Here is a 16,937-nt window from a genome sequence, read left to right on the forward strand (position 1 = left end):
CATTTTGCAAATATGCGTAAGAAAGCCTTCCTATCCAGGACACTAAGATTTGGTGATTTAACCATAGTGTCAACCAAAGCTTATAAAATAATTGATAGGAAGATGATAGAAGAATACAATTTGTTTGAGCATTATGCTAGGAAAAACTATGATCCTGAAGGATACATTCACTCTTGCAAGAAGAGGTAGAACTTGGGAGGTTATTTGTATGTCAGTATTGAGGCTGAAGATATCTTCAGGAACATGGAGGATGCAGAGGCCAAAGAGATAATTGATCAACTGAATAATGAACTCGTAGAAAAGAGACAGAGACTCCAGGAAACTGAAACTGGGGAGGAGGAGGCAGAAAGTGAATCTGATGAGAATGCAATTAACTCTAGATGGAAAGTGCCAGAGAAGGAAGAAGAGCTACACACTGTAGGGCCAAATAGAGACAACATTATAAGTTCATGTTGACTCTCGATTAGAGGAGTTTTCTGCTTTTGTTGTTGATGATGTTTTAATTCATTCCAAAGAATTTAAATCATTCTTGTACAATTTTAAGGAAGAAATTGAGGGACTCTACTCCCAACATAATGGCTGATAATGAGGCTAATTTGTTAAAGAAATTAAAAGAGGCAATTGATGCAAAGATAACCACAATGACCCCTCAAAAGGGGAGGCAATTATTTATAGAGGCTGGGGTGATTTTGTTTCCTGGATGGGACCTTAGTGCTTCTTTTATCTTTGACAATTTATTGTATTCAGAAAACAAGGAATTCAAATTGGATATACAAGGTGTAAATGATGTATTTATTGGTTCAAGATTTGATCACGATGAGGAATCTTTGTTGTTATGGGCTTTGTACCCTCCCAACAAGAGACCAAAGATCATTTATGTTGACAAGGCCTTTGGCCATATGATGAAACTAAAAGTTGGTGAAATTGATCCAATTTTTTCTGCTGATATCGGAGTGGATATTTTAAAATTCAATAAAGAACAGATGATTAGAGTAGTGAGGGAGAGGAACCAATACAAGGCATTGTATGAAGAAACGCTAAGGAGAAGTGTGCAATAGGTGCCAATGGTTCTTACTCTGGATAGCTCTCAATGGAAGAAAACTGAGAGGAGTTGCAACAAGAAAATAAAAGGATATTAAAACATATGCAAAGTGTGAGGGAAAATACTATTGTTGTATTACTAACTTAAAGATTTGAGGTTTTACAAGGCTTTCTGAAAGAATTTTGGACAATAGAACATGGAAAATATAATTTCACACAACAAAATTTCAAATAGATTGCGAACAAGGTTCCATTATAAAAAAATGGTCAAAGCAGAAATAGAAGAAATTGAAAAAATAAAGAGGGTGCTGGATAAACACAATAAATTTGATGAACAATTACAATTTGAATATGATGAATGCAAACACACTGTTCAACTCATGGTTTCCCAGAGTTAATTGATTAGAAGGGTGAGATAAAGGATAAATATGTATGGATCTTAGAATGTCATCATCTTCTCAATGTCGCCCTTGATATTGCCCAAATTGATGGAATTGAATTAAAAGAGACTATGAAACAGATAGAAAACTTTGTCATGCTAGAAGTCATTGTCAAGGATATCATCCATGATGCAGACACATATAAGTCCAAGAAGTACTTGGAGGATATCTAGAAGTATGGCAAGATGCTGGGAGACCAGACCTGATGTCTAAGTTGGAGCCTAGAGTCATGTGTTTCTATGTTTTTATAATATGTTCATATTGTAAAGACAGTTTTTAGGAAGTTAGTTTTTAGTTAGTTTTTGTTAGTTTTAGTTTTAATGAAAGGGTATTGCCCTTTCACTTTCAAACTGAATCCTCATCTATAAATGGAGGATCTTTTAGAACAAATCGGGGAGATACCTCAAGTTTTATGATCTTATTAAGACAATTTTATACAACACTTGTGTGGTTTGTTTTCTGGAAATATCAAAGTTGATGGATGATACATATTGAAATCAATTGGTCTAATTATCTATTTTTCAATATAAATTTCAAGTGTTCTTCATTCAAAATGGTATATACTTTTCAATTGATTGATTAGTTCCATGTGATAAATCTATTTTATTAGATTGCACCAATGTGTTATCTTATGCTATTGTCATTGAGACTAATTTCTAGTTTGAGCATCAGTTTGAAAGGTTGGTTGGCAAGTTTCAAATTGTCTTATTGGTCTTTCTGAGAAAAGTTAAAATTCAATAAGACTAACTGCATTTTATATTTTAGTTACAATCCATATAGATGCTTTGATGTGATGGTCTTGTTTTGAAAACAAGTTATTAAAACTATCTCCATGGTTATACGTAGGATCTTTCAATTTGAAATAGTATTAAATCAATAAGGGATGAAGGAACTGGTCTATTATTGATCTAATATAAAATCGGGTATTTTCAGAAGCAATCTTCATCAATGAATCATACTTTTAATTTATATAGGCACAACTTCATAAACACTTATAAGTAAGCATTTCATAATTTTCACCAAGCAATAAATATAACCAAACAGAATTCAAGAATCATTTGCCTCCTCAAAGGGTCACTGGTTTTTTTAAACAAATACAACAGAACAAAAGATACTCATGAAATTTTTCCAAACCAAATAGCTTCTAAAGAGAACATCTAGAAAAACTTAACACCCAAGTGAAAGATACCTCGGTAATCCTAAAAACACTAATAGAATAAAAGAGTTGAGATCCATGCCTTACGCATTATGTCAACCACTCATGTGTGGTCTACCCTAAGGGAAAGGACATTCAAGAGGTCATTAATAAGATCCGGGTGTTCTTGCAAATGAAAGTAGATAGCTTTGTAGTACAATTCAAAATTGGCCACTTTAACTATAGCATCTTTGAATTTCATATGATCCCATGCCTCTAGAGAATTCTCCATGATAGTAGTGGCAGCATTATCATATTCATCATCTTGAATATATAAATATGTAAGTTCTTTCCAGTGTTGCTGCTCATCACAAACATGAATATGAGTTCATCAAAGCGACCCCTATTTTGATAGTAATAATTAACCTCTTCCAAGTCATCCACCTGGAACAAAAAATAAATGTCAAAACACAAAAAATATCAATTTCTCACCTTCATAGTTACACATAACACTATAGATGAACCTTCCCAGATTGGCATGAAAACAAAGAGGTGTCTTTGACTAAAAGCATCAATATCCAAAATGTTTAATCTTAATCTTACAATACTTATTTACAAAAAAGAAAAACAAAACACACATCAAAAACAACTTCTGTTGAAAAAAAAAAAAAACTTAAAAAATCTAAGGATATGCATAGGTAAGCTCATTGTCAACTTTTGGGTCTTTAATATTTTTCCTTACCATCAGAAATACTTAACTAGCTCATTATACACATTAGCTAGCTTTGCAACCCTTATCACATCAAAAACACCTTATGTTGAAAAAAAAAAAACTTAAAAAACAAACCACTTACTTGTGGTGTTGTTGTTCATGTTGGCTCTATTGGACCTTGCAATTAAGAGCCAATATACATTATTCAATAAGATTAACTATGTAGCATAATGAAATATTGAGAAGTGTGTTATCTTATTGAGATTTTCTTGGTTTCAAGAATAGTTTAATATTCTCTACTTTATAGGGCCAACCACGTGAAGGTGGAAGCTCATTTGTCCCCTCCCCCCCCCTAACATCACTCTAAATTCTTTGTTAACATCTAACATTCATTCATTGTTTCATCAATTAATAAAATATAACATTCATTCATTATGACATAATGTTCAATAACACATAACATTCATTAACACTCATTAACACGCAACATTCATCAATATTAATTAACACATATCATTCATGAACATTCATTAGCACATAATTACATTCATTAACACATTAAAATCAGTCATTATCAAATAATGTAGATTACAATCATTTTTATTTTTTTTGAAGCTATGTAAAGACTAAGTGGAGTATTGTTTCCTTCATCATTTCCCCTTTCTACAATTGTTCTGCCCTCTACTCGTGATCTCGATGTATGCCTAGTCCTCTTTTGAGAACAAGGACATCGATGCAAAGGGGGCTCCTCTACAATAACAAAGAAATTGGTTAAATTCAAATCATTTTTTATTTTTGTTACAAGTGTTTCATTAATTTAAAGAACATAACTATGGCACTCTTTATCTGATGGCGCTCTTTATCTGATGGGGCCACATCATCTTCGAAATCATTTTGTCTAGCCTCAACCTCAACATGTTGAACACCCTCTAGATCCTCTGGAGTTGAATACAAAAGGTTGCATTAATCAATACAACAATTGCAATTGAATTTGTTTAAAGGAATAACAATGGTCTTCTTTACCTAACTGGGGAACATCACGTTCCTAATGTGTACTTGGATCATGCTCCACTTGGTCACCACTAACTACATGCTCTAAAATATTAACAAAAAAGGTTACGTTAATTTCTACACCAATTACAATTTAAGATGTTTATTTGTATTAATAATTACGTAAAAAATTTTGAATAGAAAATGAATACCTTAACTATTGGGATGCACATCCAGACCTTCATGTGGAGGTTGTGTTCCATGATTATCAGGTTGCATTCCAATGTCATGCACATTGTTATAACTGATTGCTTAATTAAAACAAATAATTTCACTTTATGTTGGAACTTAACATCAAATAGATTATTGGTAAAGTATTCAATTTGAAATTATTTTCATATAGCTTATTTACCTATGTGACGGATGCACCAGAATCTTGTGTTTTCCCACTCAATTCTTATAGTCGTTCAGCCATGGTTGTATAGCCTTGTTGGTAGGCAATTCTCAAGTCATATTGTGTGGGCACTCTATTGAATTCAAAGCCTTGCATTTTTGCTTAGTATCATGAATTTTTCTTGTATTATTTGATAAAAAAAAAATTGTTTGCAATTTATAAATATTTTGATGCGATATTTCATTTACTGATACTTACAATTCATGTGGGAAGTTTCATATAACTAGCAGAGCTAAGTTTGTGTTGCCCGTTCTTTTCTTGTCTTACCTTGGTTGCCTTTGACATGTCACTCAGTCTATGAAAAGTTTGAAATATGTTAGACTATATAAATATAAAGAGTAATTAGTACATAATTACATTCTTAATAGTATCACATACCTTCTTTTGGCGTTTGGTGGTGTATTTCCTTTTTTCCTTTCAATTCTCTCCTTTGCATCCAAAATCACGTCCTTCCACTCCCTCTCTGGAATCATGGGGGATGCTCATACTTTACGTTCTTCTCTAAATGTGTCTTGTGTTGGTCCCTCACATACTTTAGATATGTGCCAGCTTTTTCAAGGAGCTTGGTTTTGTCAAATGTGTCATTTCTGAACAACTCAACCATACGATTTTTGAGTTCTTTTAACTTGTTTTCTTGGTAATTCCACCTTTTAACCAAAAACAAGCCTATTAGATTCATAAATGAATTGAAGTTGCCTTTAATATAGTTCAATAAATGGATCAAAGGAAAACTATTCTAGAAATGATGTGAAATAAAAATAGTGGATTAGGGTTAGTTCACATATGATGTTCCATCTTTTACGTATGGTGGGCCCAAACATCTACAATGCAATGTCATTAAGATTTTTATTAAATATATTGTTTCCTGCAAAAAAATCATAGGATCATTAGTCCAAAATGAGTGATCATTAAGTAAATTACAATTACACTATATATAATAATAATTTTAAAGTACCTGGAACCTTCTGTATCTTCAAGGGAATCAATTATTCATCGCTCACCACCAATGTGGCTTGCAACGTTCCCATACTAGCAATACAGGAAGATCCAGGAAATGATGGTATGTTATAACTAGTATTCACCTTTGGCACATCCTCATGTGCATCTCTTGTTGCTGAAAATGAATCCACTATGAAATGCCCCCAAGAAAGAACACTTCAATGGAAATAAACACATAACAAAAGAGAGGAAAAGAGGGATCTACCAACAGTGGGTGGATCAACATGACGAGCAGTAGAGGACGTATGCATGCTGCTTATTATTGATATTGAATTTGGCAATATAGATGGGGATAACCTTGAATGAGGCGGCATTTCCACAGGAACATTGACAGCACTTGAAGAATAATGCATTAAATATATGAAAACTGCAAGAATTGTAAACAAGGATGAACCGTTATTAAGAGTTGTAAAGAAATATGAACCTTTATTAAGTGTTCAATGATAATCTTAATGATACAATAGTATGAAGGAGAATAACGAAGGTAGGTTTTTATGTAGGACAAAGGTATGGAAATTTGTGACAAGAGGGTAGTGTAAGTGATAAACTAGTACAGTCCTTACAAAAGATAGTCCATGGAATCTATTTATTTAGATTGCTTCAATGTGCTATCTCATGTTGTCAAACTTCACGTTGTCTTATTGGTCTTTGTAATGTCCCTACTTTGAAATATAATTTAATAATAGTAAATTAAAATACAAAAGAATTAAAAAAAGAAAATTAAATTAGAATATTAAAGAATATAATTAAAATAATTAATTATATTTAATTAAGTTAATGAATCGTATGTTGGTATTTTAGATATCTTGATATGGTTTTGTCATTGATGTCATCACTTGTCAACACTTATCAGCACTTGGAGATTTGGTTATGTTCATTGGCAAGTTTGTGACTTATGCACAGTCACTGGTATTTGGTTCACCAGCAGGATATATTGTTCACCGGCACTTGGAAAAACTTGAAGACTACTTGGTTATGTCGAAGACATTATTCGGATACTTTGTTTTGGTGATTTGTTCATTGGTTTATTCGAGTTTGCATATTTTCCATTATCGACAAATAGGTCTAGGTTATGCACCGATAGGCATATCTATTCCAGATCAACACGACCCATCAAGGAGATAATTTTTGTTATTGTAAATGCATTGAGCCAACATCATGCATCGGATATTGTTTTATTTGTTATTGATTTTATTGTAATATCTTTTAGTGAGCTGACCTACTCAATTGGTCTTATGTTATGGTATAAATGTAAGATCTCATTTGTGAGATTGATATGCGATTGAGAAAAGGATTGTAATTCGGTATATGCGAAAATTAGCAGAGCTATACATGCATACATCATTCAAGATTGAAGGAAGGTTTGAAGAAGACATATTAGAGCTAAATTGGTACTGAATCTAGCATAAGAAGATGCTATTTTGAGCAGTACATTATCATTGGATTTAACCATCCAATTGTAGTCAATGTGACTCTCATTTTGTGTTTGAGCAGTGAGCTCTAAGCACTTGGCCTTTCTGCATGTGCAAACCCCATATTGTACACACATACTATCTACAGTAGTATCATTTGATTGTGGGTAAGGTTTCTCACTATGGTCTTTCCCCTTATAGGGTTTCCACACACAAATATTGGTGTTATGTGTTGTGGATGTTATTTTCTTTTTGTTTCATGCATTAATCTTTACTGGTACTACAATTAACTGATAAACTGTCTACCAGTATAAAGTTTGGTTTACCAGTATTAAGCATTAAGTTTGGTTAATTTGATTTTGGTTTGAATTTATTGGACAACTGATTCACTCCCCCTCTCAGTCATCTCGAGGACCTAACAATTGGTATTAGAGCTTAGTCCTCTTTTTGTAGAAATTCAACAACTTGAGGAGATCCAATGTCTTCTAACTATTTTAGGAAGGACAGTCCTAAACTTGATGGAACCAACTATGGCATATGGAAGATTAGGATGGATACACATTTCAATTGCATTGGTAAAGACATATGGGATGTTACAAAGAATGGTTATGTTTCTCCTACTCCAGGTCAACCTAATCCACCTACTCTAGCCAAAGATGAAGAAAATGATTGCAAAGCAAGAGAAACACTTTTGAGCGCATTATCAGATCAACAAATCATGGGATTATCAAATAGATCTACTGCTAAAGATATTTGGGATAAATTGGAAACATTAAATGAAGGCAATACCATAGTCAAAATTGCAAAACTTAAATCCTTCCGAGTCAGGTATGAAAATCTAAAAAATGGAAGAGGATGAAAGGATTTCTACTTTTATGGAAAGAGTAAATGAAATTGTTTTGGGTATAAATGTTGTGGAGGAACCTTAAGTGAAGATGAAATTGTTTCAAAAATTTTAAGAGCATTGCCACCGGCATACAAAATGAAAGTAACTGCTATAAATGAATTGAGAACAATGCCTAATACATCAGTAACTAGAGACACTTTGGTTGGAAAACTTTTAGCTTTTGAAATTGAGGAATTTGGTCTTGTTGCTACTATAAAGACAGATTTAGCTTTTAAGGCATCATCATCATTTGATAAATCTAATTGGAAAGACTTTTATGCAAGAGAACTTGAAGAACTTGAAGCACTATTTGAAAGGAAAATGCCTAAAGGTCCTATTGGAAGTAATTATGAAGGTAAAACACCCTTTAAATGTTTTAACTGAAATAAGATTGGTCATATGCAATCTAGGTGTCTTGATAGACATGCAAGATTGAAGGAAGAAGCTAGAAGAACATACAAGCCTAACCCTGAATATCAGAGATACAAATTCAAGAAAAATAGAGACAAATCTTGTTATCTTGTTGATGAAGGAGTCACCAATGATTCTGATGAGGATCTAGTAGACAATGGATGGGTTTTTGTTGCTATAACAGAAGATCAACCAGCACCTACTATTCAACTAGTAGAGTAGGCCCTGGCAGCTAGAATTGAAGGTAAGGATGAATGGATCATTGATTTAGGATGTTCACACCATATTACTGGTGATAAAAGTAAATTCTTAACCTTTCAGGAATATAATGGAGGTCTAGTAAGATTTGGAGATGATAAAGCTTGTTTGATCAAAGGAAAAGGCACTATGTCTATTAATGGTAAGCACAATACTAATAATGTTTACTATGTTGAAGGTTTGAAGCATAATCTTTTAAGTGTGGGTCAATTAGTTGAAAAAAGATTTAAGTTACAATTCAAGAATGGAAAATGCAAAGTCATGAACAAAACTAGTTTGGAAATTGCAACTAGTAATCAGACTAGAGGTAATATCTTTCATTTGAATAATAGTGAAAAGACATGCTTGATTGCACATATTGATGAAATATGGTTATGGCATAAGAGACTTTTTCATGTAAATTTTGATTGCATTGTGAAAATCAGTACAACTAAGGCTGTAAGAGATTTACTTAAGATTGTTAAACCTCACAATCTGGTATGTAAGGAATTTCAATTTGGAAAGAAAGTTAGAGCATCTTTCAAGAGTATTCCAGAAAAATCCAATAATGTTCTTGACTTAATTCATACTGACTTATGTGGTCTAGCAAGAACTAGAAGTTTACAAGGAGATAGGTATTTTATGCTAATCATTGATGACTATTCTAGAATGTGTTGCGTTACTTTTCTTAGGGAGAAATTAGAAGCACTTGGGAAATTCAAGCTATTTAAGGTGATGGTAGAGAATGAAACCGGTAAGAAAATCAAATGTCTAAGATCAGATCAAGGAGGTGAATTCACATCTAAGGAATTTACTACATTCTGTGAAGTGAATGGAATCAGAAGATAGTTATCAGCACCTCGGACACCCTAGCAGAATGGAGTTGTGGAAAGGAAAAATAGAACTATCTTGGATGCAGCTAGAAGTATGTTATCAGAAGAAAATCTACTTCATGTATATTGGAGAGAAGCAGTGAGTACAACGGTTTACACATTCAATAAAGTTCACATCAAAGGTGAAACCGGTAAGACCCCTCATGAACTATGGTTTGGTATTACTCCTACTCTTAAATATTTCAGAATATTTGGAAGTAAATGATATATTAGAAGAGATGAGTATATTGGAAAATTTGATCCTAGAAGTGATGAAGGAATATTTCTTGGTTATTCATCTAAGAGCAAGGCATATAGATGTTTTAACAAGAGACTGCAGAAAATTGTTGAGAGTAGAAATGTGAAGATTGATGAACAATTTAGAGGAAATTCAAGGTACATAGACTCTAAACTAGAAACAGAGATACTGACAAATGAACCTACAATGAATACACCAGTACAGAATGATGATCCAGTTACACCAGCATCACCTGAAAATTCCATAGTAACTGAGGAACAACAAAAAGCAAAGACACCTCGGTATGTAAGATTGAACTACTCTGAATATCAGATAATTGGAAACAAGTATCAAGGAGTTATGACTAGGGGAAGACCAGTAAATGAAGACATATATCTTATTTCTCAAATTGAACCAACATCAATTAATGAGGCATGTGAAGATAAACACTGGATTAAAGTAATGGAAGATGAATTAGAACACATTGAAAAGAATAACACATGGACATTAGTTCCCAGGCCTAAAGACAAAAATGTAATTGGAACTAAATGGTAATTCAGAAACAAACTTAATGAAGATGGTAAAGTAATCAGAAATAAAGCAAGACTAGCGTGTAAGGGATATTCACAAAAAGAAGGAATTGACTATAATGAAACCTTTATAGCTAGAATTGAGGCATTCAGATTATTCTTGGCTTTTGCAGCACACAAGAGCTACAAAGTATATGAGATGGATATTAAATGTGCATTTCTGAATGGAGATCTTGAAGAAGTTTATATTGAGCAACCTAATGGATTTTCTTTAACAGATGACAAGAATATAGTTTGTAGGTTAAGGAAAGCTTTGTAAGGGCTAAAGCAAGCTCCAAGAGCTTGGTATGCTAGATTGGATAAAAATCTTTTCAAAATTGGTTTTCCTAAAGGTAATGCTGACAACAACTTATATTACAAAGTGACTAATGATGACATCTTGGTTATAGAAGTTTTTGTTGATGATATAATCTTTGGAAGAGAAGATGGATTATGTAAAGACTTTTCTAATGAAATGTAGCAAGAATTTGAAATGTGTATGATTGGGGAGATTAAATTCTTTTTAGGATTGTAGATTTCATAGACTGATAAAGGTATATTCTTGAGTCAATCTAATTATTTGAAGGAGTTACTGAAGAAATTTGGCATGGAAAACTCTAAACTGGTAAGCACCTATGACTACAACTAACAAATTATCATTAAAGGATGAATCAGAACCTATTAATCCGACTAGGTACAAGTCTATGGTAGGAGGTTTATTGTATTTGACACAAACAAGACCTGATATTATGAATGCAGTATGTATTGTTTCAAGATTTCAGAGCAATCCTAAAGAAAATCATGAATCAACAGTAAAAAGGATTTTCCGGTACTTACAAGGAACTACAAATCATGGCTTATGGTATCCTAGAGATGAAGACTTTGAATTATGTGCATACAAAGATGCAAATTAGGCAGGAGATGTAGATGACAGAAAAAGCACCACCGATGGAGCATTTTTTCTTGGTAGTAGATTAATTTCTTGGTTGAGCAAGAAACAAAGTTGCACATCTTTATCAACAATAGAATTAGAATATGTTGCAGTAGCAACTAATTGCACACAGATATTATGGCTTAAGAAAATGTTGAAGGACATAAAGGTAAAATGCAAGAAACCTATAACAATTTACTGTGATAATATGGCAACAATTGATATATATAAGAATCTGGTACTACACTCAAAAACTAAAGATGTTTCTATCAAATTGAATTTTCTGAAAGATAATGTTGAAGCAAAAGAAGTGAAATTGGTTTATGTGAATACTAAAGAGAAGATTGTGGATATTTTCTCTAAGCCTTTACCTAAGGAGGCTTTTGAATATCTTAGAGAGCAGCTTGGGGTTATACCCCCACCGGTAGAGACTTAGACAGTTGATGATTGTCATCAACCAGCAGAATTAACAGAGAAATCTTTTGTTCCGACTTTAATGAGGAGAGCTACTTCTCAGGGGGATTAGTTGGTATTTTGAATTGGTATTTTGTATCTGAACCTGATTTTTGTATTGATTTGGCATTTGATGTCAAAGGGGGAGATATTGATATGGAAAAACACATGGAAAACACATTATCCCTTGGGGGAGAGATTTCAATTTTGGGGAGAGATTGTTAGAGAGATTGATTACTCTCTGTATCTATATTTTGATTTCTAGCTAATGATCTCTTTGGGAGATTCTTGGTTTTTGGCATTTGGCATTTCTATTTTGGCACTTTGATGGTTTTTCCATCTTGTGTTGCCATCAATGCCAAAGGGGGAGATTGCTGGTATTTTGGATATGTTGATATGGTTTTGTCATTGATGTCAACACTTGCCAACACTTGTCAACACTTATCAGCACTTGGAGATTTGGTTATGTTCACCGACAAGTTTGTGACTTATGCACAGTAACCGGTATTGTTGGCATTAAAATGGTTTGTTGATATGAGGATATTGAGAAGGTTGTTGGAGATTGATGATATAATTGATAAAGGATGATTACTGTCTTAATAATATTATTTTGTCATTGATGTCAAGCAATTGATTTTCTGATTCAGTATGATGTTTCCATATCTTAAAAAGTATGTTTTGATGAGTATAAAGATGTCGGTAAGTGACACAGAAAGAATGTGAAAATGAAGGATAGTAATAAGTTATTCAATGGGCAACTATAACCGAGTTAGATAGTGATGAGATTATGTTATTTTGATTGTGTTGATATCCTATATATGTGTATTCAAGACTGAATAAGAAGGAGAAAAGATCTCATGCAATAGATGAGTAAAAGTTTGATACTGTTCTATTTTACTAAGCAAGAAGCCAATCGGTAAACACCAAGGTTATCGATGTCGGTTAAAGAGGAAAGAAGCTACTAAGTGGCAAGCAAAGCTACCAAGTAAAGTTCAGAATTAACTGAATATCAACCGAGCAATAACAAAATGCATTGGATGAATAAATACATTATTAAATGAAGGATGCCAATGAGCTGGAGATTTATAGAAGATTGGAATGACGTGCAAGAAGTTTGTTAAGGATCAACAGTAATGAAAATTCAAGAGTTAGATCTACAACATAGATTGAATGGTCTTAACCGAGCACAAGTACCAAGGAAGGAATACAAGTTCCAAGGCAAGATAAAACATTTTTTAGTTCGAAGGATTCAATGAACCTAATCAAGTTTGAAGATCCGATGGCTAAGATTAATCATGGGAAATGTGATTAAGGAGATTAAGTGGTTAGGAATTGCTTATAAATAAGTTAAAATTGATGAACAATATATGCGGGCAAATAGAAGAATAGTGATGTTGCTGAAGGGATTACCGAGTACAGAAGATTGAAGATATAATTGAAGAATAGATTGAGAAGCCCAGCAAGGATGAAGATAAGTCTTATGACAAGATTATTTTGAGCACATAGAGTCTGCTTTAGCGTTCCAGATGTGAAGTTGCAGATATATTTTACTACTGTTATTTATTTTTGTAAGTGACAAGAAATCTCTTAACCGAGTGGACCTAACAATATTATTTGTAAATCCTCTAGCAAGGTAACATTTGAATGAGTGTTTGAAATCCTTTGACAAGGTCACTTCTAACAAAGTGAAAGATTCTAATAGATCTGAGGGAAACCCCTTGACCGGGTCACATCTAGAAATGTGTTTATGTAATCTGTAACATGATTGGCTTTTAACCGAGCATACTCTAGAAGAGTATATTTTGTTTGTGGGTCCGAAATCCCACAGTGGTTTTTCCCTATTTGGGTTTCCACATTAAATCTGGTGTTAAATATGTTTTGATGTTTTAAGTTTATCATTTTATGAGTTTGAATGTTTTACTGTCATTGTTGCATATCAAGTAAGTTCTACCAAGGTTGAATCTGATTAAGAATTTGCAATTGTGAGCTTATCTGATTCACCCCCCCCCCACCCCCCCCCCCCGCTCTCATCTAACTAACAATTGGTATCAGAGCCTAGACTCTGAAAGAAAAGTTTAAAGGAACTTGAGGCAAGATCTGAAGATGTATAAAAGGGATGCACCAAATTTGAACAAGTCAAGTTTCTCCACATGGCAGAAAAGGATGAAGCTGCATTTATTAGGAATTGGAGAATATGCAACATATTATTTGGAGAATGAATACACTACACCTAGCACCTACCCTATGATGATGGAAGAAATAAAGGCAAAGCAAGAACATATTCAAGCTATGATTGAAATAACATCAGCATTGACCGACTCAGAGTTTAATGATCTAGAAGGTTGTAATGATGCCAAAGCTATGTGGAATAAGCTTATATCTATGTATGGTGGTGATGAACATGTTCAAAGAGAAAAAGTAGATAGTCTAAGAGGACAACTTGAATCCATGAGAATGAATGAAGGTGAAAACATAATCTAGTACAGTACAAGGCTAAAGGAAACTATCAATCAAATCAAAGGAGCAGGAGGAACTATTGAAGAAAAGGATGTAACAAGTAAGTTGCTGAGAACACTTCTACCTACTTATTCCATTCAAGTCTCTGCAATTAATGAATTAAGGTCTGTACCAAACATGCCAGTCTCTTTGGATGCTACTATCGTTAAGCTACATGCTTTTGAGTTAAGTAATTTTGATAACAGTGGATCTCCGATAAACAAAGTTGAATCTGCATTCAGTTCTTTTCATCTTGGTGAATCTAATGATTACAATGATAGAATGTATAAGTATGATGAAGGAAATCACAGTGAAGCAAGTGAGAGATTTCACAAAAACATGGAACAAGTACACAAACTATATAGGGAATCAGAAAGCAAGAAGAGTTTGAAGCATTATTGGCCAGAAGGTTACCAAGACGCAAAGGTAAGTATAAAGGAAAGCTACCTTTGAAATGTTTTAACTGTGATAAAATTGGACATATGGCTTCTAACTATCCTGACAAAGAATCTAGTGAAAAGAGAGAATACTGAGATGATAGACAGAAAGACAACCAATATAGAGGACACCGAGACTTCAGAAGGAGAGATAGAAAGACATGCCTAGTAGTTGATGAGGAATCCAATGATGATAAATCTGATGAGATTGAGATAGAGGAAGTTGTATATGTGGCTATCAAAGATGGATCAGATGAAGAAAGGTATGAAGAAAAAGCCTTAATATCACACATAAATAATAATGATTCTTGGATCATAGATAGTGGATGCTCACATCACATGACAGGTGATAAACATAAGTTTATTAAATTGAAAGATTATGATGGAGGTTATGTAAGATTTAGTAATGATGCACCATGTCCAATGAAAGGTAAAGGTTCTATCACACTTCTTGACAATGCTCAATGTGATGATGTATCTTGGGTTGAAAGTCTAAAATACAATTTGTTGAGTGTAGCATAGCTAAACAATACAGGATACCGAATACAATTTCACAAAGGAATTGTCAAAGTTCATGACAAACATGGAAAGTTGGCTACTATCGGGACTCAAACAAGAGGTAATACATTTCATCTTGACTCAACTCTAAACAATTGTCTGTATGCAAAAATAGAAGATACCTAGTTATGGCATAAAAGGTTTTGTCATGTAAATTTTGATAACCTGATAAAAATAAGTAAGAAGCATCGAGTAAGAGGTCTTTTGAGCTTAGAAAAAATTGAGAATGCTATGCCGAGGATGCCATATGGGTAAGATGACAAAATCAAGCTTTACAAGTAAGTCTTACACTTCTAAAGGAATTTTAGATCTTGTGCACACTGATCTTTGTGGTCCTATGAAAGTTCAAAGTTATTATGGTGATAAATACTTCATATTATTTGTGGATGATTACTCAAGGATGATGTTAGTTATGTTTTTAAAAGAGAAATCAGAAGCCTTTCAAATGTTCAAATGGTATAAGGGAAGAGTTGAAAATGAAACAGGAAGATAGTTGAAATGTCTAAGATCTGATAGAGGAGGAGAATTCATTTCAGATGAATTTAACTTATTTTGCAATGATCATGGTATAAAGAGACAAGTGTCTGCACCGAGAACACCACAGCAAAATGGAATAGCTAAAAGAAGAAATAGATCTATTGTAGATTATGCCAGAACATTGATGATAGAAAAGAGAGTACCTCAAACATTTTGGAGAGAAGCAATAAGCACTACAGTTTACACCCTAAACCATGTACAACTGAAGAAAGGAACTATGAAGACACCGTATGAAATCTGATATGACAAGAAACCAAATGTAAGTTATTTTAAAATATTTGGAAGTAGATGTTATGTTCACAAAGATGATAGAAATGGAAAATTTGATCAGAAAAGTGAGGAAGGAACATTTCTTGGTTATTCCTCTAGGAGTAAAGCATTTAAATGTCTCATCAAATCATCTAATAAAATAGTGGAAAGTGCAAATGTGAAAATTGATGAATTTGCAGAAAGGAATGATGAAGGGAACTCCAAAGAACTAGAAGATTATGAAGAGTTTGTATATGTACAATCGAGAAGTCCTACTGAAAAAGCTGATGAAGAAAATACTCAGTTACCGAGTGATGAAGAAGATCATACAGAGCCTACCAAGCCTATATTAGTAAAATATGTAAGAAGAAATCATGCATCAAGTCAGATTATAGGAGATGAGGATGACCCAGTTATGACAAGGAACAAACTGAGATAGAACACATGTCTGATATTTGAGTTTGAACCGAGGATAGTAAAAGAGGCATTAAGCAATGAAGATTGGGTGAATGCTATGACAGAAGAGATTGAACAAATTAAGAAAACTGACACATGGACACTAGTCCCAAGACTGAAAGAGAAAAATGTAATTGGTACAAAGTGGATTTTCATAAATAAGCTAAATGAAAAAGGTGAGGTCATTCAGAATAAAGCAAGATTAGTTTGCAAAGGTTATGCTCAAGAAGAAGGAATAGACTATGGTGAGACTTTTGCACCTGTGGCAAGACTTGAGGGAGTAAGAACATTGTTGGCATATGCTGCTTACAAAAATTTCAAGGTATATCAAATGGATGTTAAATCTGCATTTTTGAATGGTATACTAGAAGAAGAAGTGTATATTGAATAGCCTGAAGGATTTATTGAAGAGAAGAATAAAGAT

The 16,937-nt window shown here is 33.4% G+C and overlaps 1 protein-coding gene across 1 annotated transcript in view; it reads left to right on the top strand.

Annotated features, from left to right (window-relative positions):
• The first annotated feature begins 243 nt into the window (after positions 1 to 243).
• LOC131860345 (uncharacterized) overlaps positions 244 to 16,937 on the top strand; it is a 66,539-nt gene continuing 49,845 nt past the window's right edge. The window contains exon 1 of the mRNA XM_059214738.1: positions 244 to 445. Within this exon, the coding sequence (XP_059070721.1) occupies positions 244 to 445 (202 nt within the window). The remainder of the gene's footprint in view (positions 446 to 16,937) is intronic.

Source organism: Cryptomeria japonica, chromosome 11 (assembly GCF_030272615.1).
Source record: "Cryptomeria japonica chromosome 11, Sugi_1.0, whole genome shotgun sequence".
NCBI classification, from domain to species: domain Eukaryota; kingdom Viridiplantae; phylum Streptophyta; class Pinopsida; order Cupressales; family Cupressaceae; genus Cryptomeria; species Cryptomeria japonica.